Source organism: Nomascus leucogenys, chromosome 18 (assembly GCF_006542625.1).
Source record: "Nomascus leucogenys isolate Asia chromosome 18, Asia_NLE_v1, whole genome shotgun sequence".
Taxonomy (NCBI): domain Eukaryota; kingdom Metazoa; phylum Chordata; class Mammalia; order Primates; family Hylobatidae; genus Nomascus; species Nomascus leucogenys.
In genome coordinates, this window is record NC_044398.1 from 83,959,703 (window position 1) to 83,982,988 (window position 23,286).

The 23,286-nt window shown below is 43.8% G+C and overlaps 1 protein-coding gene across 1 annotated transcript in view; it reads left to right on the forward strand.

Moving 5' to 3' along the window:
* The first annotated feature begins 301 nt into the window (after positions 1 to 301).
* ANKDD1B (ankyrin repeat and death domain containing 1B) overlaps positions 302 to 23,286 on the forward strand; it is a 59,543-nt gene continuing 36,558 nt past the window's right edge. The window contains exons 1-5 of the mRNA XM_012497435.2: positions 302 to 628; positions 10,624 to 10,727; positions 14,134 to 14,232; positions 19,476 to 19,574; positions 19,680 to 19,784. Coding sequence (XP_012352889.1) covers positions 436 to 628; positions 10,624 to 10,727; positions 14,134 to 14,232; positions 19,476 to 19,574; positions 19,680 to 19,784 — 600 coding nt within the window. The 5' untranslated portion in view covers positions 302 to 435. The remainder of the gene's footprint in view (positions 629 to 10,623; positions 10,728 to 14,133; positions 14,233 to 19,475; positions 19,575 to 19,679; positions 19,785 to 23,286) is intronic.

Below are 23,286 nucleotides of genomic sequence, written 5' to 3' on the forward strand. Positions count from 1 at the left end.
TCTTACTTTATTCACAAGAAAATGTTGGAAGCCCATTTGGAAATGATTTGATATTGAAGTTCCTATAGTGTTGGTTATAAATTCAACCTTGACATTTCTCAAAATTATACAAAGAAGTGGTAGAGTAGAGCTGGGAGTTCATTGGGGCTTGTAGATTTTGCAGGATGTTTTATTTTCCGGAGAACCAAACCTTAGCACAGTGCGCGCCACACCTGAGGGCGGATTCTCCCAGGCCAGCCCAAGTCAGGGCAGGGCTGGAAAACCAGGGGCTTGTTGCCCAGTGAACCGCCACAACAGAGAGCGGACGCGATACTGCGCTGCGGCCGGGCTGACCTGCCTGCGTCCAGCCCCGCGCCCTGGGCCTGCCTGGGTCTGGGTCTGGGTCTGGGTCCGAGTCTGGGTCTGGCCCTGCGCTCCGGGCCCGCGGAGGCGACTATGGACTCCGCCGGGCGCGCCCGGGGCCAAGGGGCCACAGCAGGGGGGCGTCTGCTCCGGGCTGCTGCGGCCGCCAAGGGTCTCAGGGAAGACCTGTGGGGCGCGGCCGCCCTGCCTTGGAGGAGCCTGTCCCGGATCCCAAAGCGGGAGGGGCTTGGAGAGGAGGACACAGCAGTTGCCGGACACGAGCTCCGTGAGTCCCGGGACGAGGTCTCAGAAAATCAGGCTGCGGGGCGGGGCGGGTCGAAGGGACTTGACAAGGTACCCAGTGCAGCACCTCCGGACGCTGCAGGAGGGAAACTGGCGCGGCGACTCCGTCCTGGGACCCCGAGTCCCAGCCTCCACCGCTGCACTCCCTGTTGGCTGGTTTTCAGCTTTGGAATTCACCCCCACCGTGTAGTGTGGGTGGAAGGACAGTATTATTCTTCCGAATTAAGCAGGAGGCTTTTTTTTTTAAATTTTTTTATTTTTTGAGACGGAGTCTCGCTCTGAAGCCCAGGCTGGAGTGCAGTGGCGCAATCTCGGCTCACTGGAAGCTCAGCCTCCCAGGTTCCCGCCATTCTCCTGCCTCAGCCTCTCTGAGTAGCTGGGACTGCAGGTGCCCGCCACCACGCCCGGCTAATTTTTTTGTATTTTTTGTAGAGACGGGGTTTCACCGTGGTCTCGATATCCTGACCTCCTGATCCGCCCGCCTTGGCCTCCCAAAGTGCTGGGATTACAAGCGTGAGCCACCGCGCCCGGCCGGAGGCTTTTAAAAATAATGATTAAGTCCTTTTGCAAATAAGAGTTTCATGTGCTCTTATCTCCTATATCGTGACTCATGCTCCGATTTATTGTCTGACTTTAAATAAGTCAGTCACTTAATCTTTCTGCACTTTTAAAGCATGGAGTGGATCATCTATGCCTTGGGAATAATGTGTAGCATAAACTGAGGCAGCTGTTAAGCAATTCAAAAGCTGAAAGCGATTCAAGTCTGCCCCCCCGCCCCTCCCCGCAAGCAGGGTCTTGTTGCTCTGTTGCGCAGGCGGGAATGCAGTAGTGCAATCACAGACCTCCTCAGGCTCAGGTGATCCTCCCACCTCAGCCTTCCCAGTACTCAAGCCTCTTAAAGGGGCACACCATCCAAGCCTACTGGCTGGGACGGCCTTAGTTCCTAAACCAGGCTTGGTAACTACACCAATTCCTCAATATAGTGTTCATTCAGTCATTCTAGAAATATTTTCAAGGGCTTAACTGAAAGGGTGACTCTGTAGGCTCAGACTCAGACCACGCCACACCGGTTGCAGTCAAGAGATCTTTATTGGAGGAGTCCGAGGGAGAGCCGAAGCGGAAGAAGAAAAAGAGCGTGAGGGCTCTGCAGCCTCCGTCTTTTATGCCTAGGGACGTTACGTGGGGGTCGCTGGTTGGCTGAGGGGCTGGGTCTAGGCTGAGGCGGGAAGGCGTGACCTCTGATTGGCTCCTTTTGGCGGGCCTGTGTTGGGGAGGAAGAAGAACCTGGAACCAGCGCCATTAGGGTGCTCTTGTTACCTAACATTCCTCCCTTTTTTGTTTTTTAAGAAGTGGGGAGGTGGGCGTCGCTGTTCGTCTGGCTACTTCCTGCTGAACAGGGGCGTCGTGGGGAAGGGATATTGGAGGACTGTAGGGGCAGAGCAACAGCAGGAGGCCAAAGAAGACGGTGCTGAAGGTGAACACTTCCCGGGGTGTGAAGTCTAAAGATGTCCCTTGTAAGTAGAGGTCATCTATGGACGCGAGCCATCCATATGGCAGGGAAGGATCTGCTGTGAGCCACGTATCTTCTTGGAGGGCCTGGAGGAAATCTGAGAAATTACAGGTCCTGGAGGCGGAGGCCATAGGTACAGGAGTCCTGGTCATCTTCCTCAGTTGCTAGGAGTTGGTAGTGCCTAATGAGAAGCTGGTTAAAAGTCTGGTTAGATAAGGAGGAGATTCGTTGTTGTATGAACTTTATTAGGCAAGGGAGGAGAATACACAAGGCCGCTATGCCTAAGAGGGGTCCGAGAAACGGTAGGACCCAAGCTAAAAGAGGCATTTTTAGAGTGTCCCAGGAGAAGGAACGAGAATCTGAGATGCGTTGTCTGATCTCAGAAGCCTTGTCCTGTATACGCTGGGCAGCATCTCGCACTATCCCTGACTGATTAGTGTAAAAACAACACTCTTCCTCTAAGAAGATGCAGAGTCCTCCTTTTCCAGCAGTGAGGAAGTCTAGGCCTCGGCGGTTTTGGAGAGTCACTGCTGCTAAAGTCTATTTGAGATTGTAAAGTAAGAATAGATTTTGTTATTTCCTGTAAACTGTCTGAGAAATCTTTTGAGAGTGTGTGGTAGTAGGATAATGACGTGGACAAGCCGGTTATTCCAGTTCCTGTGGCAGTGGCCATTCCTGACCCTATAAGTAGGGGTATTAGTTGCACGGCTCTCCGCTGACGGACTTGAGCTTTGAGGGGTACTGATAAGGTCTGATTCCCTGGGGCAATGTCAATGTGGGGGCTTAGAAAGACTAAGGTGCAGGTGCCTGTCCAGTTAGTGGGGAGGCAGATATAGGTTGACATTCCACATAAGAAGAATATGTCTTGGCTGGGTAGACAGAACTCGTTATGTATGTTAAAAAGGTGTGTGAGTTTGTTGTTTTCATTCTCCCATACTCCTAGAGTACTTGCTAAGGTAGCTCCAGTGAGCGGCTGGAAAGGGGTGTTGGGAGCAAACTGAGTGGCTCCCTGTGTTTTATTTTCCCATTGGAGGAAAAAACGTTTTGTATCTACTAGGAGCCATTCGAGAGAGCGATTGAAAGAGGGGATGAGAAGGCACTCACTAGTGGTGGGGGCGCTGCTGCAGGGAGTCCAGGGGTGAATGGTCATGCAGGGAGTATGTCTGCCATTACAGAACCCGGACTGTTTGTTGATTAGAGAGGAGGTGATGATTTTGGGGGGCCCAGAGAAGCGGACAGGCTGGTTGAATGGAGCTGTTTGGGTGACTTGAAAGCTAGCATGATCCATTGGGGCTTGAAGTTGTAAGGTGTAATTACACTGATGTGGTGGTAGGTGCCCTAGAGGCAGGCCAGATGACAGGTTGCGTTGTATGCGTAAAGGGGCTTGGAAAGTTAAAATAGTATTTGTGGTTACAGGGCCGTTTATGGGCTTTTTATTGTTTGTGTAACGGGTGATGTTGGAAATGTAAGAAAGCAAAAGTTGGGTTGCACGTCCTGTCTAATGACTGCATGTTTAGAAGTTGGAAAGGGTCTTTTCCTTCATAACGAGGGTGGTAGGTCAAATTGGTGAAGACCTAGTTTTTTTGCGGGAATGGGAGTGACAACATAGCCAGAGGCTGATAGAGAGATACACAGCCAACAGTCATTTGCCAGGGAAGGATTGGACTGGTTTAACAGAGTGTGAGTTAAGTTGAGAGTCTTGTAGAGGTAATTAGGAGCTAGTGAAAGGGGAGGGGTGGTTGTATGAGGTACCCAAGGAAGTAGGAGGGATATATAGGCAAAGAGCAAATAGGAAGGTAAAGAGGGTGCTCTGGAAAACGAGATCATTTTATCTAGTATGAGTTCTTTCACCTGTGTATTTTGGAGGAAGCGGTCGTTCCTCAGGGTTAGTGGTAGGAGCCTTTTAGTCTGGGATGTTTCTTTCTGAAATAGGAGGTGCAAGTCCTCTAATTGTTCACAGGTGTCTTGGGATTCCTGAGCTGATGATCTCCGACTATGGAGGGCCAGAGGTGGAGACAGTGCCCCAATACCCCTGCAGAACCGAGAAAGTAGCTCTGGTATTAAGGAGGAAAATGACGAGACGCCCATCCACTGTAAGAGGCACCCTGGGCTCCTGCGTGGTGATGGTGTGTGTCAGGGAAGAGGTCCCAGGGCCCCGTCAGTCATAGGCCGCTAACCCAATGAGATCGGCTTCAGGACGGGGGTCTGGCCCAGCTCCCCCGAGGGAGCTGGGGCAGTCGGTCGTCCAGTGGCCGGATTGTTGGCACTTGGGGCACGGTCTTTTGGGTGGCCTGGGATTAGGACACTCACGAGCCCAATGACCTTTGTTCCCACATTTAAAGCAGGGTCCAGGGGGTTGGCGGTGAGTGGTGGACATAGAGGCATGGCGTCTGATAGGCTGGGTTGAGGCCTTGAAGGCCTGAGCCAACATCTTGCACTTTTGCCTCCTTGCCTGCTCGTCACGGTTGTGGTAGACTTTGAATGCGGTGGCGAGGATCTCGGTCTGCGGGGTAAAGGGACCTCTGTCTAGCTTTTTTAGTTTGGCCCGAATGTCTGGGAAGTTTTGTGCGAAGGATTGGGACATGAGAAGTTGCCTGCAGTCGGGGGCTTCGGGGTCTATGTTGGTGTAGTGTTGGAGTGCCTGTGTAAGGCGGGCGAGGAAGGCGGACAGGTTTTCATGTTTTTCCTGAATGATTTCATGAAGTTTTTCAAAATTGACTGCCTTTTGGGCTGCCTTGCAGAGACCTGTTATTAAACAGGTGGCGAAGTGGTCTCAGGCCAAGACACCGTTCTGGGAGTTATAGTCCCAGCCAGGGTCGTGTTCGGGGACTGCCTGCGCCCCGATGGGTAGGGCTGGGGTTGTTTGGTGAACCTGATCTGCATAAGTACGGGCCTGCTCCCAGACTGGTCTGCGCTTCCTGAGAAGGAGGGGGTTAGAGAAATTCTGATATAAGAGGTGGAGTTAGAAGTGTATGAGCCTAAGCGTTGACAAGACAGTCATAGAGAAGGGAACATGGACAGGAACAATATATTTTGTTCGTTTAACTTCTGTAAGAGGGGCGAGGATGGAAAGGTGTGATGTGGAACGAGAGGTGGGAGGGAGCTGGGGGGGTTGTGGAGGAAGGGGAAAGGAGAGAGAGGTTGGGGGAAGTGATAAAGGGCGGGGCTGCTGCTGGCCGGGGGCGGCCGGAGGGTGGGGCTGAGGGGTGTTAAGATTGGGGGAAGGTGAGGGCAGCGATACGATGTTGAGGGTTATACGGGGCTGTGGGCATAGGGGATCTCTTCCCATTCTCCTGTTCGCTCACAATATTTAGAGGCCTATAAATGGGCCATTTATTTTGGTTGTTTAAGGGGTTGTGAATTTGATTAAGCATTTAGGTTTGAGGTCGGCGGCAAGGCCTAGGGTAGCCAGATTATTTAAGAGGCACTGTAGGGGAGAGTCGGCCGGCAGGGATGTGGAGCCTCCTATTGTGGGGCTACAAGAGGATATGCAGTGAGGGCTAAGTAGGGCGTCCCCTAATAGCCGAACACTGCGACGTGACTCAGCTTCCGGTTCAGTCGTCACCAAAGCGGAAGGACTGAGGGGCCGATTATGGCCGAGGACCATGGGCCACCTGGTACCAGGATTTTCGGAGCGAGAAAGGGAAGGGACCCAGGCCGGAGACGCGAGGAGGAGAGGGAGAAAACTTCGTTCCCTGCAGGCCGAGGCGGAAGTGAATGATGGGGCCTACCAGTGCCGTAGGGGCGTCGGGCAAAATATGTTTGTCACGGGAGCGGCTACGGTCTGGCGATTTGCCCGAGAGGTAGGCCCGGGAGGGGAAAACTTACCGAGATGAGGCCGGTGGTGGGCAAAGAGCTTGGCGAACAGGAACATGGGCAAAGACTGACTGGGGCCTGGTCTGAGCCTGAGAGGGATTGGGGTCCCACCAAAGGCGGGGAGTCCCAATCTGAGTCACGGCACCAATGAAAGGGTGACTCTGTAGGCTCAGACTCAGACCACGCCATACCGGTTGCAGCCAAGAGATCTTTATTGGAGGAGTCCGAGGGAGAGCTGAAGCGGAAGAAGAAAAAGAGCGTCAGGGCTCTGCAGCCTCCGTCTTTTATGCCTAGGGACGTTATGTGGGGGTCGCTGGTTGGCTGAGGGGCTGGGTCTAGGCTGAGGCGGGAAGGCGTGACCTCTGATTGGCTCCTTTTGGCGGGCCTGTGTTGGGGAGGAAGAAGAACCTGGAACCAGCGCCATTAGGGTGCTCTTGTTACCTAACATTAACTATTTGCTAGGCATGTTCTAGATGTAGAGTTGAAGAGAACAAGACAACCCCTGTTCTGGTGGAACATTCTGTTCTGGTGGAGGGGTGATAGACAATAAAATAAGTAAGCAAATAAATGAATAAGATAATTTAAGTGCAGTGAAGGCCATGAGACAGGGTAATGTGGTTGGAGTCAGGCTGCCTGGGACAATTCTATTACTTACAAAGCATGAACAAGTGGTATAACTTTTGAAGATCTCAGTTTCCTCATCTGTAAGATGGAGGAATCATGCCTACATCAACAGATTATTTGTTTTATATAAACCCTAGGGCATTCTAATAGTCGAAGATCAAGCAAAGGAAAAAGAGCCAGTAGAAAAGACTAGAAAGCCACAGTTCGTTTACCAGACCTCTAGAGAAGAACATGTTACATGGAGTGTGTGTTCCTCTGTGTCAAAGTTGCCAAGAGCTCAATGCACATGACGGAGGTATGATGACTAGGTTTTGGCAAGACAGAGTGACCTCAACAAGAGCAGTTTCAGTAGAGGGGTGGGAAAGATGTCTGATTAGCATGGTTTGAGACAAGACTGTAAGACGAAGAAATGGAGACAGCAATTATAGAATACTTAAGTTTAGGGTAATGGAAAGTTGAAAAATGCAGCAGCAGTTGGAAAGGAAGCTGGGGTCAAGGGAGGGCTTTTTACACACAGGGTATTACGGCATCTCGGTATTTTTTGAGGGGAGTGATCCACTGGAGAGAGATTAAGTGATCTAGAGGAAAGAAGAGATAATTTCCAGGAGATTGACATGAAACACTTGAAAAGATAAAAGGGGATGGGATCCAGAGCCCAAGTGTAGAGGTTGACCTTTCCTAGGTACCGGGATGCTTCACCCTGCATATACAAATGAAGGTATGTTGGTAGACTCACCTAGGTGGGAAGATGTGGGAATTCGTGTCCTATTACTTCTGTTTTCACTATGAGGCAACGGTATTAACTGAGAATTAGTTGATGGTAGTGGGAGGAAGTAAATTAGGTAGATTAGTAAATTCAGATATTTGAGGAGAAAGGAAAGGATATGACATGTTGAAGAAGGGAAGACTAGGGAAATGTAGAGGCTAGCTAGTTGTGCTGAGATGAGTGGGGAAGAATTTAAGAGACCTGTTAGCATGTGTATCAGTCAGGACAAAGTAAGCTTTTCCTGCAGCAATAAATGACTCCTACATCTGAGTGACTGGACATAAAAATCATCTATTTTTGGCTGGGTGTGGTGGCTCACACCTATAATCCCAGCATTTTGGGAGGCCCAGGTGAGAGGATCACTTGAGACCAGGAGTTCAAGACCAGCCTGGACCACGTAACGAGACCCTGTCTTTACATTTAAAAGAAAGATCTATTTCTTGTTCATGTAGCATGTCCAAAGTAAGTTGGTGAGGGTCTCTCATCTTCTTAGTCTCTCAGGAACCCAGGTGTCAAGGATCATAAAGGGGTTGAGATTTTACCCTACTTGTAATCTCACAAGTTAGCTTGCTGGGTGATAGAGATGCTGGCAGAAGACACTTTTGGATCAGAGATGATGAATTTCATTACTCACAGCAGTAGCAGTAGCCAGAGTGTTAGCATTTGTGTCAGTTCTCCAAGCCCCAATTCCCACAGGGAGATATAAAGATGCTAAATGACACCTGCACACACAGTGGGTTGTGTTACAGAAAAATCCTGTGCTTAGGGAACCCAAATCTTTTGTAATAGTCAGTAAGCATGCCTTACCATTGCTTTCTTCCAAGAATGCAAGCAAACCTGCCCTTTGCTCCAGAGGAAGATATTATCTCTATCTGTCAAGGCTTTTCACTATACAAACATCCTTGAAAAGATAGTAAAGAGCAAAGCCAGTCAGTGCTTTTGCTTGTAAGATGTGCAGAAATGTGAGAGACCCAAGGAGAACTGTGTCCCAATACCAAGTTGATGGAGGTACCACAATCTTGTGACCCCTTCATTTAAACACGTGGCTTGCAGTGTTGATAAGGCAGGGAAAAGAGACCTAGAGGGTGACACAGGCTTTTCACTGACTCAGCCCCAAAGTGACCTGCCATCACTTCTGCTTTCAGTCCATTGGATACACCTCATCTAGCTGTATCCAGGCTGGGTTATGGGCTTGCACATGTGACCAGGTAGAAGAGAAGAAGCAGATATTGATGAACACTAGCAATGTCTACCACAGCATGGCTCTGTGTTTTTCTCCAGTACCATTTAGCTGTTCAGGTACAGAAACAAAGCAAGTAGCAGTTGGATTTAATCTCAGAATTAGGATTCTGACCAACTAGTCTAATGGAGGAAAAGAATGGTGAGGGAGGTAAGTGTTTGCACAGAAGTGATTTCATAGGTGGACCATGTGCTATGGTCTGAATGTGCAAAATAAATTTCTGTTTTTTTTTTAAATTACTCAGTGTCAGGTATTTTGTTATGGCAGCAAAAACAGACTGGCACCATGGAATCTAAACATGGTAAGGAGAGAAGTAAGGACATAGAGATGAAGAATATGAAAAAGGGCTAGAACTGTGGACTGGAGGACTTCAAAAGGTTGCAGAATTTCTGGACTTGGAGAACTAGAGCAGCTGAGCTGAATGGATGAGAAGTTGTGGTCAAAGAATAGGATTCTGGAAGTCAGATTTCAGTTTGACTGATGATTAGTTCAGGAATGTGTCTCTGAAATTTGATGGCTAAGGTCAGATCTGGGGAAGATTATTAGAGGTGACAGAGTCAGGGAACTAAGAGGCCAAGGTGTTGGATTAATCATCTATGAGGAGGTTGAAGTCACCTAGAATGGTGACAAGAGTCGGGGTAGGAAGGAAGAGAAGGATCCAGGTAATAGAAAGAATGAACATGTGAATCTTTATGAGTCTGCTCAGGCTGCCACGACAAAGTACAGCAGACTGGATGGCTCAAACCACAGACACTTATTTTCTCACAGTTCTGGAGGCTACAAGTCCAACATCAAGATGTTGGAAAAGTTCAATTCTTCTTAGGCCTCTCTCCTTGGCTTATAGATGGCCACCTTCTCCCTGCCTTCACCTGATCTTCTGTGTGTGTGTGTGTGTGTGTGTGTGTGTCCTAATCTCTCTTCTTATAGGGACGCCAATCATATCAGATTGGAGCCCATTCATATGACCTCATTTTACCTTAATTACCTCTTTAAAGGCCCTATCTCCAAATATAGTCAACATTCTGAGGTACTTGGGGTTAGGACTTCAACATACGAATTTTGGAGGGACACAATTCATCCCATAACAATATTTCCCAAGAAGATACTCCTTGGTTGGTCCTTGATTGGACTTGGCAGTATCCTGAAAGGTTTTGCTTTGGCAAAAACTTGGGGAACATTGAATGTCATGATGGTACCATTTAAAAAACAAGCAAACCCTTAGGAAACTACTCCACAACGCATCTACAGAAACCTCTCTTACGGTCTTTTCTGTTTGGAGATGGTGTGTTATTGACTCCTACTTAACCTCAATTCTGGTCTTATCCCCTTATGTTGGGCTGTCCTCTGAGAGCCCTCTACTCCCCTACATAACAAAAAACTCAATAAACCCTGGAATCTTCTCTATGATAGTTAAGAAAGCCTACCATATGAATGTATATATGTGTGTGAAATGTGATGTTTATAGTACATGTCAGTCTACTTCTATGTGTTTTTATATAAATGAGAATAAAACATTTTAATCCCCTTTACCTTTGTGTCTGTACGTATGATGGGCTGCATTTTGAAATTTTCATGCAGGCCTGGCATCTGTATAGAGTTCTGAAGACAACAGTTTTATCTTTGTGAGCTGTAGGAGCATTTGGACTCCTCCTTTCCTAATCTTGTACAAGGTTTTTTACAAACAATGCCCCCTGGGAAGTCTACGGCCTTCTGACCTTCTAAGCCAGATACCACGTTACTGACTTCAGGGTGGTCCTCATGAATAATGTTTTGTTTGGGTCCAGGAACATTTTTAAGGGTGTGAAAATGCTTGCAGCATGAGGAGAAAATTAAATCTTGATAATACAGTTTTGTAAGATATTGAAGCAAAGTTCCCATGTCCTAAATAAAATAGCAAAATGTGAAAGACTCAAGGCTGTTGTTTCATTTCAAGGCTGTTGTTACAAGGTTTGCCCTATGAAATATGCTTTCTCTTTGGCCTCCTTAAATTCCCTCAGTCATGCTTGCTTTGCTTTCTTTCAGTACTCCCAAATGAGAGAAGCTTTCAGAATGCTGCTAAAAGCAATAATTTGGATCTTATGGAGAAACTGTTTGAAAAGAAGGTTAACATTAATGCTGTGAACAATGTGAGTAGAAGTCATAATTATGACAAGTGACTTCTCCAGTAATGGCTTGGGTTTACACAGGACATCTGAAATAATAATAAAAATAAAAATCATGGTGCTGACTGAGATAAGGGAGAGCTGCTTTGTTGGTAATCCAGGTGTGTTTAAGCTAAAAGGCGGAGTCAAACAGTGGAAGAGGCTCTGGGTGTTTTAACTCCTCTTCCAAGAAGGGGAGTGCAGAGAATCTTCATGCCTATCTGTTCAAAGTCTGTGGGTGGGCAGTAAAGCTAGCTGTCAGGGTCGCAGGCCCGGACTTGGTCCTGGATTGTCGCCTGTGGATCAGTTTGGCCTCACACATTCTGGAAAAGCAGAACATTTTTTGCTATACAATCTGGGTTGTTTTCTTGCCAATGATGTCCTTTGTGGTTCTGTTTTTCCAAATTTAAAAATCTAAAGAGGCGTGTGGATTTTCATTATACTGGTTTTGAAATGTAGTGCGTCTGCCTCTTGGGCAATGAGGCCTTATCTAAAACCTGGCTCTTACTTGTTCTTTAAGTGCCTGGGTTTTAGCAGAGGGAAAGTCCACTGCCATAAATTTGGATTCTCTACTGCTTGCTTTTGTGAGGATTTCCTGATAGTCCTTTGAGGCTAGGTTTATCAAAGTGAAGGTTGGAGGCTGTGTCAATTGCTTAGGACAATTTGTGGAGTGGTTCAAGGTGGGTGTGGCAGAGGTGGATTTAATGGTAAATGAAGCATAAGCTTCAGGGCCCTTGCTTGTACAGTCCCCTTGTAAGGCACTGAGAGGGCTCTAGTAATATGTTCCTATGACTATATGATTTTGTAAAATCTGAAAAAATATAAGGCATTTTAACTGCAATTATTTAAGCTTTCTGACTCTGGCTTTAAGGAAGACTCCCTAAATAGTCTGAACTCAGGTTTCACAAAACCTGTGTCTGTGGCAGGCAGTAAGGTCCTAGAAACTGAGGCTGCAGAATCTGAAATCATGTCCCATGTGCAGTGGAAGAATGTTGTGCATGTGGGGCGGGGCGGGTGCTTTGTGCTTATGTGTGGGGATAAGTGTGGGGATTGATATGTCTGTGTATAATGTGTGTGTGTGATGTGTTATGGGTGTATATAGTGTTCATGTTCCATAGATATCCTGGAATAGGAAAGCAGCAACATTTTGTAGTGTAACAATTTTAGGGACAAAAAGAAAAAAAAAGGAATCCAGAAAGGAAGGAAAGGCAGAAAGGAGAAAGGATGGAAAAGAGGGAAAAGAAAAGAAATAAGCAAGTCTCTTTGAAGGGAATATTTGCATAGTTTCAAAAATGCTTACGGATAGATATCTTTGAAGATTATTATGTCCATGGAAGGTTAATTGTGGGAGTAAGTGAAGCAATAATCACTTTTCCAAGTAGCAGGAAATAGATTCTCTAGTATACTATTTAAAACATTTAACATTTTTCCATATACAACTGTTATTTTAAACTTTTTTTTAATATTAAAGTACTTGAGAGAGATACTACAATCTAATACACTTTAACTTGCAGTGTGGCAAGTTATTATAAACTCCTAATGAATTGTATTATACTTTCTAATGACATCTGTTTACTGTTTACAGCAAATTGTTGACATGGTTACTTGTAGAGTTCCTTAAAACCAGTGATGATGGAGATTTTAAAAATATAAGTAATTTTATTGAATTATCTTGGGTGCAATTTTGGCTTACATCCTTATTCACAAGTAAAATTAATAGTGGAGCTTATAAGCCCATATTTGACATAGTAGAGCAAAGCTCCAGATTTCAGACAAAGTCATAATAACTCTTGGGTTTTTTTGTTTTGTTTTGTTTTGTTTTGTTTTGTTTTGAGATGGAGTCTTGAGCTGTCACCCAGGCTGGAGTGCAGTGGTGCAATCTCAGCTCACTGCAACCTCCACCTCCTGGGTTCAAGCAATTCTCCTGCCTCAGCCTCCCTAGTAGCTGGGATTACAGACACGCGCCACCACGCCTGGCTAATTTTTGTATTTTTAGTAGTTACAGGGTTTCACCATGTTGGCCAGGCTGGTCTCAAACTCCTGACCTCAGGTGATCCACCCACCTCGGCCTCCCAAAGTGCTGGGACTACAGGCATGAGCCACCGTGCCCAGCCATAACTCAAGTTTTGTTGAACTTATTTTATCACTGGTTTAGCTATTGTGAAAGTTTTCAGAATCAAAATGGAGTCATCGATATTAAGAAAACCTTGACAAATAGAGCTGGGGAAGGCCATGAATACAGGGTTCTCATGCTTGTATACCTGATAACAAAAACTATCACAAAAGACTGCAAAACCCACAACCTTGCACAAAGGCCATCACAACCTTACACAGAAAATATTCTGCAAAGACATCTGCCCAGCAACTGCCTGTCTAATCTAAGACTGGCGTCAGCTTGTTGTTGAACTTTGTAGCAAAGGATAATTATTTCAAAACAATTATGTAATCTGCCTCATTTTTTCCTTTAAAAACCTTTGTCTTCTTTTACTTCCCTAAATACACACATAGTTTACTATGACATGCATATTCCCATTGCAATGCTTTATTCCCAAATAAATATATTTTCTTTTGAGAGTCTTTCTTATTATTTAAGTTGACACTACCAAGAAAATCAAATATTTAAACAGTTCTCATTTTTTTATTATTTATGTGTAATGAAGAATAGTAAAGCCATGCCCAGACATCTTATTTGGTAGCAAAAGCAGTGTCTAGAATATGGGAAATATGACACATATCATTTCCAAGCAAAACTTCCATTATCTGAAATGTATTAGACTGTCTCTGGGTATCCCAGGAGCACCATGTTGACTTTCCTTTGGAGCAAGATAGTCATAGCTTTCTTTCTCTGCCTTTCTTTATTTCCTTCCTCCTTTCTTCGCTCCTTTTATCCCTTCCTCCCTTCCTTCTTCCTTTCAGAAGGACTTTATTTGCTTCAGTAAAATTTACAGTCCAAAAACTTAGAGAAGAATGAACACGAGTGGATTGAATATCTAGGAAAATTTCTGCTATGCATTATTAGTATATTCTAAGCAGGAAAATTTACCATTATTAATGATTGTATAAGGGGGGAATCCAACTTTTACTTTCCAAACAAAACCCATTATATTGCTACAACATAATGCTACAATACAATACAATATAAGCTGAAACAAGAATTTCATCTTGAGGCGTGTCCTTCAGGGGACTGCCAAATTCTCTAATGTTATCTCATAATGAAGGCAGAATTCAGCTGGACACAATTCTCTTAACTTTCAAAGGTAAAGGCAAAGAGTGAAGCCAAACAATCAAAATAGAAACACTTGATAGAAAAGTATGGCTATTCAAGAAACAGGAAACTTAAAAACACTAAATAATGATCAGATGATTAAAAACATAAATTATGCCTCCTCAGATGAACCGCACAGCCCTGCATTTTGCAGTGGGGAGAAATCATTTATCTGCAGTGGATTTCTTGCTTAAACACAAGGCCAGGGTGGATGTTGCTGATAAGGTAAGCTCATCTTGAGTAGAACAAGTTGGAGCATAACCAATATACAGGGAGAATCTGATCATTCCAGTTAGACATCTTTTCTTCACATACAAACAAAATATTTTAATTGGCAGTGTTCATTTTGGAAAGATCTCTTCATAGAGAATATACATATATGTGCTCTTTGAATTTGAGGACTAAATTGTTTCCCCTTTACATATGGGACCTGGGTTTTTGCTTATTTTCTCATATTGACTTTACGGCCAATAGCATCCATTTGTAAAAGCAAGATCATTGTCCAGAGTATAATCTGGAATGTGGAAGACAGAAGCTAACTGGCCCCAGAGACATCAAATATTGACTTTGCTCTATGAACCCTGATAATAAATAGGCTTATTAAACAGCTCAGGGGTAAGCCCAGGAGCACACACAAAACTTTATGCCATCCCTTTCTCAGGCTCCATCCTCTCCCATGATCAGCTCCCCTACATTTTCCAGCTCCCCACCCTCTTTTCCTGGTCCTCTGGCTGGAAAGCCAAGGCTGTGGTCTCCCAGCTCTGCTGTGTACTTCTCACAAATAGGTCTGCCTCCAGGACCAAGTGGGGGAGGGTAACGAGAACATTTGGATTCTCCCTCCACGCTGCTTTATGACCACAGTTCCTCTGATCAGAGAGAAAGATCCCCCTATGTCAGAGTTTAAGGTGCTTGCCCAGCCACTGCTGCTACCCCTACCACTGTCAAGTTGTAGCTTTGGGAGTGGGGCTTGGCTTGGGGGAGGGGGCAGGGCCAGTAGAGAAAAATGAAGCAGAGAATTTCCTCTACCTTATCTGTTCTATAGGGGCTCCCTTCTCCTTCTTAGACCAGAACGAGAGAGCTTCTCTTGGAAATCTTTCTGACTGTGCCCAGGGCACAGTTCCATGATTTGCACTGCCTTGAGTCCAAGTTGGACGGTATGGGAGGAAAAGAAAAATCAGGAAAGTCACTGCAGGATTGTCCTTACTTTGAGTTCTGATATTTTCCCCAATCCACCTGATACCATTTACAGAGTCCTCAGCTGTTCCATGCATTCTTTTTTTTTTTTAATTTTAATTTAAAATTTATGTGGGTATATAGTAAGTGTACGTTCCATGCATTCTTTCCAGAGATTTTGTTTTGGTGGCAGAGATAGAGTGGACTGTGCTTACTTCGTTTTAACCAGAACCATAACCCCAAATCTTTAACATACCAAAGTAGAGGGAATCTTACAGCAAACACCTTTGTATCCATTGCCCATATTAGATTGCATCTTTTCTTTTAAACAGCATATCTGAGGATTGCCATGTTTCTAATATGTTAAATACAGGACTGGTTTGTGTCAGAGTGCAAATCAATTATTCCTGAAATGATGGAGAGATATTTCACCAACTTGCTCTCCTTGAGGTTTTTCTAAACATCTGTTTGTATTACCTTGTCTCTGAAGCATGACTATTTCTCTTAACTTTGCCTGAAGATTGAAATAATGTCAGGTGGGAAATATAGTAATTCCTGGTGTGTCTCTTTTTCCTGCTTTGAAGGTTTCACTAAGTTAAATATGTTTATAACTGATTAAATCATCTACAGTGGCATTACTCTATAACTAGTAAAATGTTTTTCATAATTCAAGCAAGGTCATGTTTGACCCAATCTGGCAGCTTCTTTATCTGAATGATGAGCCTTGAGTTTGACTTCTTCTAAGTTCTAACACCATTTGCAAAGAGCTAACATTTGATCCCCTTCACCATCAATATTTATTCAGTGGCTGTTGTGCATATGTCTCAGTGTCAACTACTGAGGATTCAATTAGACAGAAGTCCTTGCTATTTAAAGTGTAGTCCCAGGGCTTGAAGCATGCACATCATCTGCAAGCTTGTTAGAAATGCAGGATCTCAGGCCCCACCCCAGGCCTCAATCAGAATCTGCATTTTTAAAAAATTCCTAGGTGATTGTTTTTGGGAAGCACTGGTATGAGAGTCATGGCTTTGCAGGGTGTACAGTCTATCTGGGGAGCAAGGACAGAGACTGTACCAGCTGAGTGCCATTCAAGGCACTGCATGCTAGGGACCAAAGTGAGCAGCACCCCCGAGTCCTGGGAAGAGGCAGACTGGATAAATGGAGGATCTTACTCCAGACAGGAGTAAAGAATCCCAGGTGGGTGCAAGTGGTGCTCAGAGGATAAAAACATCTGCTCACAAAGCTTCTTACCTCTGGGAAGCTCCTAACATAGAAGTGTTCCCCAGAGGAAATTATTGGCCTCACATATGACGAGAGACTGGCAATGAGGACAGGTTGTCAGTGACTATTGGGCAATGTACACTTTACAGAGCCTCGTGAGCCAACTGTGAGTGTAATTTGTGACACATGGTCTTAAGTAGTCTCAGGTATGCCAGTTTCATATCAGAAGAATTTGTTTTATGGAGGTTCTTCTCGGGGAGTTTACACCTGTGAGCGGTGATTCATTGCCTCTGAGGAACAATGGCTCCACTCTGAGTGTGGTTTTAGAGACTCAAGTTGATTGCAGCTTGAATTCTCAGCTTTTAGATTTTATGATCGGAGCTTGGAATTTTAAAATGTAGGCTGCTTTGAAATTAGGAATTACCTCTTAGGGAAAAATAGATCTCCTATCAAAGAGTGATTTGTCACCTGTCTCAAATATTTCTGGTGTGTTTTTTTTTTTCTTTTTTTTTTTTTTTGTTTTTGAGGTGGAGTTTCACTCTTGTTGCTCAGGCTAGAGTACAATGGCGCAATCTTGGCTCGCCACAACCTCCTCCTCCCAGGTTCAAGCGATCCTCCTGAGTAGCTGGGATTACAGGCATGCGCCACCACGCCTGGCTAATTTTGTATTTTTAGTAGAGATGGGGTTTCTCCATGTTGGTCAGGTTGGTCTCGAACTCCTGACCACAGGTGATACGCCCGCCTTGGCCTCCCAAAGTGCTGGGATTACAGGCAGGAGCCACCACTCCTGGCCTTCTGGTCTCTATTTGAATGCAGATTTAGTATTACTAAATATAGAGCATTGACTTGTAGGGAAGTCCAAATTAAGGGGTGGAATTGTGTTTAGGGAACATGTTTTGAAGAACCTCAAGTAGTCATTGTTCATCATTTCTCTTTGGGACAAAGAGTCCAGAAATTAAGAGTCTTCTTCATGCTGGAATTGTAAACCTACAAATGGACTAACTCACCATCTAGAGTGACAGCTGAAATATAAATTTGATAGGATATGCACATTAAGAGCGGGATTTCTCAACAGTGGTGCTATTGATATTTTGGGCCCGATAATTCTTTGTTGTTGGGGATGCCCTGTGTATTGTAGGATGTTTAGCAGCATCCCTGGCCTCTATCCACTAGGTGCCAATATTAACCTCCCCCCCACCCACAGCATGACAGTAAAAAATATCTCCATACATTTTTCCAAATGTTTCCTGGGGGCAAAATCACCCCCAGTTGAGAATCACCACTTTAGAGTTATGCCTCAATAATTTGGGACTTGTTGTTTTACTCTCCCAACATGAATTCTACTGAGAATAAGAGAATACATTAATGCAACTTGGGGGCAGCCAAAATAAATGCCAAAAGGCTTATGCACTTTACAAATAGAAGTGTACTACAGGCCCTCATTCCTTAGTCATTTACTCATACTGTGTACATCTAACAAACAGTTTCCAGATCACAAACACAACTGATTAGGAAAGGCAAATAAAATGTAGTGTGAGAGCTTACTCTGGGTAGGCACTTGTACTGAGGAAATGGATTACTTTTTCGTGGAGCTAAAGGAAACAGAAAAACAGACACTTGAGTTTGCAGGTAAGGAAGCTGAAGCTGAGAGTTAGAACTAAGTTCACCAAGATCCCCATACTTGAAAGTGATAGAAAGTGAGCAGAATCTGAGATTAGTTCTGCTTGATCCTGGAGATCAGGCTCAGAGTGTCTGCCCTATCCTGCTTCTGTAACTTAGGGCCCCGGGTGCAGGTGCATTTTTTTGCTTATTTCCCTAAATATCTCACCTCCCTAAAATAACCAGTGTTAACTGCTGGCTGTGCTTCCTTCCACACTTTTTTCTCTTATTTGGTAGACAAGTCAGCGTACAACTGCCCACAGCATCCCTACAGGTCACTAAGTCCTGGTCTTTTTCAGTCTAACAACTTTATGCACACGTGTTTGCACACAGACAAATCTAAATAATTTTGTATAAATAAAATATTTTAAGTAGCATCTATATAAATGAGATCCTTTTTATAACTTGTGTTTTTTTTCACCTGTCTGTACCCTTTCCTCCTCTGGTAACCATACTTAACAATCTGAGATATGTGTGTTTATTTCTGTACTTTTCTCTTGCTCACATAGTCATATCTATATTGATCAATCGACCTACCTACCCACCAACCCACCTATAGATAGACATAGATATATACATATACATGTACGGGGTTTTGTTAATTACTCCTTTTTAACAAATGGGATTATATCATATTTATTCTCTATTTTATTTTCCATATTTAGCAAAGCTCATGGAAATCTTTCCAAGTCAATTGTTGTAGCACTAATTCATTATTTTTAATGCTTGCATTATATAGTCTGACTATTCCATAACTTATTCAGCATTCCTATGTTGATAGGCTCTTATCTTGCACCCAGTTTTTAGTATTACAATTAATATCCTTATATATATAGAATTAGGTACTGACATTTTTATTTTCACGTGATAGATTCCCAGGAGTGGGACTGCTGGTTGTATTTTCAATTCTGATGTCAGATACTTAAACAATAATCATTTCCATTTCCTTTCTTTGTCCATTTTTCTGAGTTTGTCTTTTTCTTCTCCATATGTAAGTGTGCTTTCTGCGTTAGAGAATAACCATTTATCTTTATTAAAGATACATTTTAAAAAATCTGTCATTTTTAATTGACTTTGTTTATTATCTATCTGTTCTAACTCTGGATTAAGAGACTGTACATTATAGCCTGGATTTTATTCTAATATATTTATTGTTTGTGTGCTATTTTGTGAGTATGGTGTGATACAGCTTTTCATTTTATTTTCTTCCAGATGGAGAACCACTTGTGCCTGCACCACTTATTAAGTATAATCATTTTTTTCCCATAGAACCAAAATATCACTTTTGCTGCATATTAAATTCTCAATTTCTTAGTTTTCAACAATCTAGTATTAATTTGGCCTTTGTTGATGAGGCAATATATGCTACAGCTCATCAGAGTGATAGATTCTCTTTTTCTGTCTTCTTGGGGCAGCACGGCTTGACAGTAATTCACCTTGCAGCCTGGTCTGGGAGCCTTGAGGTCATGCTCATGCTGGTTAAAGCTGGAGCAGACCAGAGAGCCAAGAATCAGGTAGGTATATGGATCATGCCTGGACAAAAGCTCTTACCTCACCATTGCAGGAGAGAGGAAGTTCTGAGGTCACTGTGTATCTCCCCCACCCCTGGCTCTCTTCAGGATGGAATGAATGCCCTCCACTTTGCTGCTCAGAGCAATCATGTGCGCATCGTGGAGTATCTTATTCAAGATCTGCACCTCAAGGACCTGAACCAGCCTGATGAGGTGTGTTTACTTTGGTTGTATAGGAATTGCATACACCTCTATCAAATTTCACTTTCTTTCCACCTCTGGTACAGCTGTGAAAGCAGCCAGCACAGACAGACCTGGCCCTGTAGCCAGCTCCTCCACCACCATGGCAGACCAAAGAACCAAAGAGGAGTGTTGGTATTAGTGGTGGTCCTGGCCCCTGCTTATAGGGAGAACAGTAAATGTTGAGGAAGCAGCCAGATTCCTTCTTCCCATTCTACTCCCTCATCCTGGCCAGAGTGTGGACAGTATCCTATCCCCTTTAGTAATCAGAATGTGTACCTAAATTTTATTTTATTATGCTTGGCCTTTTGGGAATATATTTGACCCAAAGCTATACAGTAATGAGCCTTGAAATACAATGCAGTTTTATTGCATTTGTCAATATTCCTTTTCTTTACATAAGGGGATACATAACAATACCAGCTACTACTTAACGAGTATCTATTAATGTAGGTACAGAGGAAAGCTATTTACATACATTATTTCAGTAAGAGGTCTTGGGCCTGGTACCTACTGATGCTCAACAAATCATTGCTGAATTAATGAATGATCTCATTAACCCCTACAATAGTCCTATAAGGTAGAAAATATTTTGCTCATTTGTAGAGGAGAGGACGTTGAGGCTCAGAGAGGCCAAACACCTGATCAAAAGTCTCACAACTAAAAAGTGACAGAGCCAGGACTTGAAGCCAGGTCTGGCTGAATCCAGCCTTCATGCTGTGCTGTCCCCTCCTCAGACTAACGTTGGGTATTGGCCATGTCAGGGACTGTCCTTCCCCTGGAATATCTCCCTCTAGGCCTTGTTTTTTTTTTTTGTTTTCTTCATAGAGGAGTAGCCTTTGTGCACTTGGCATTTTGATTTCTCAGCGGTAGAATATACTTCATGAATGGGACTTCCTTTTCTCTGTGCCACCAGAATACTACACCATAAAAGTTTCTTTAGAAGCTGGTCAGTAATAGTCACTTCATTTCACCTGTTTTTAAAAATTGTGACATTTGTTTTCTGACCTTAATCTTAAAAAGAATATTAACAATAAGAAGTATTTCTTCAAATTAGGTCTATAAACTTCTTTGACTTCCTCTACATATGATTAAACAACTATACATTTACAGCTTAGAGGAAGACAGACTTGGGCTGTGGTCTGGTCAGTACCACCATGCACTAGCTGTGTGGTTTTAGGCAAGCTCTTCAATTTCTGAAACCCTCAGTTTCTCCATCTATACAATGGAAACAATAAAATCTACTCTATGGTAACAACAAGGGTTGATAGGAGAAGTCTTGTCCCACATACAATTTTTTTTAAATCAGCAAACCTCCATTCTTTCATATATAATGATTGACATTTCCTCAATCTTACGTAAAAGTACCTATGCAAATGAGCTTCATGGTGAGCAATTCCATAACCCCCTTTCGTTTATGCCATTCCTTTGTAGCAGTGTTGGAATAGCCACTGCTGAGATGCTTAAATGAGCTAATGACTATCAAGCACTTAGCAAGAAGCCAGGCACATTGTAAGTGCTCACTGCTGTAACAATTGTTGTAGGATACAATATCCTATCTGATTTTCTCAAAGTGACAATCATAGTCAAATGCTATTTAGTATCAGAATAAGGAAGTTGGATCTTCCTAATTTTATCCATGCCAAGTAGAGATGTGGCCAATGAATGAATTCCATTCAGTTCAGTTCAGCAGATATTTGTTGACGGCCTGTTATGCATAAGACACACAGTTATTTTGCCCTTCAATGTGCTCTGATTGCTTCCATGAGAGATGGTAGTGTGTGGGAAGGATCAGGCAGGCTGATGGGGTTCAGAAACCAAAGCAGGTTTGCGGGGAGCCTTCCCCACTTCTTGAGTTTCTGCTGGCCAGCAGCCTTCCTGTCCAAAACTCTTTTCAGCTGATTCTGGGCATGTCCTCTTCTCTCACCTTCTTCCTCCTCTATCTGTTGGGAAAAAGGGCTGGCAGCAAACTGCAGAGAGTAATGTCCAGCTGCGAGATCTTAAATTGAGTTCAGAGACATACAAGGAATGAGCAAATAATGAGTCCACTGGGTCATGTAGGGAAAGAAGACTCTTTGAGTCTAAGCCCAACTTTAGTCTCTTAAGAAAACTAAATTGGTGAAGAGAAAACACACACACAAAAAATCTACTTTTTTTTCTAAGATCTGCGAGTGGGCCACACCTGTTGACAAAAGTCAGTTGGAATGGTAGTTGCCAGGAGCTAGGAGGAAGGGAAAGTGGGGAATTATTGTTTAATGAGGACAGAATTCCAGTTTTGCAAGGTGAAAAGGGTTATGGAAATGGATGGTAGTGATGGCTAGACAACCATGAATATACTTAATACCACTGAACTGTACACTTAATAATGGTTAAGATGATAAATTTAGTTATGTGTACTTTACCATAATAAAAAAATTGTGGGGGGAAATGCCAATTGCAACTGGGATCAGAAGCTCAGGGTCTGTTGATTTACTGCTGGGTTTCCCATTTGCATCTGCTTAAAGGTATTGTTGAGTTTGTGAAATACATTTGATATTTAAGGCATCTTCACCTTCACAGTGTTACTTTCTTGCCTAGTTTCTTATCAACAGAAAGTGATTGAGAGCCTGTGTACCTGCCAGGTTTGGTAAAATCCATCTCTTTGGCCTGGAGGGAACTCCAAAAGCTAACAAGGAAAGCTTTCCTGGAAGGAGGCCCTTAAAACAAAATGGATTTAACTAGGCCAGGGGGAGTTTGGGTGGGGAGAGATGGAGGATGCTGGGAAACCTTTTGAGATTTCCCCCAGCTCCACAGCCATAAAAATCATTGAGGCCTTTCCAGGGGAGAGAGATTAGAGCAGCCAGGAATTATAAATAAAGTATAGATATTTTGAATCTACGTGTAAATGTCCATCTGGTGATCAAAAATACTCAGACTAACATGTTTTGGGAGGGAGAGAAATAGGAAGGCCTCACACTCCATTCATATATTTGTTGAATATTTACAAGAATTTGGTGGTACAATGTTGGGTTGGTTTCAGCTACGAAAATGGTAGACTTCCATTGGTTTAAAGTCTCTGGAAGTCAAAATGCAAAGAAGCTTCTTTTTCTGGGAGGGAAGGGGATAGTGAGTAGAAGGGGACTTGAGAAGCCACCTGTTTTCTTATATAGACCCGAGGCAACGTTTAACAACTTTAGATTTAATCAAATCTATTGTTTCCTGTCTGTGAGGGGAGAACTAACCCAGTGTCTCCCACCCCACCAGTGCCACTTTTTCATATTTAACATGCTGCTTTTCTTTTTTTAACCTCATGACGCATATTTTTTTTACCTCTGAAATTTCTAGTTATTCAGGGTTTCCTCTGCCTCAAGTGCCTGATCCCGGGGTGATGGGAAATGTTGTAGGCAGGGACATGCACTGGAGGCCCACCAGCACCTCTCCTCAGGGGCTCCTAAGAGCGACACATCTCAGGGATCCCTGTGGTGAAGGAAGGTCA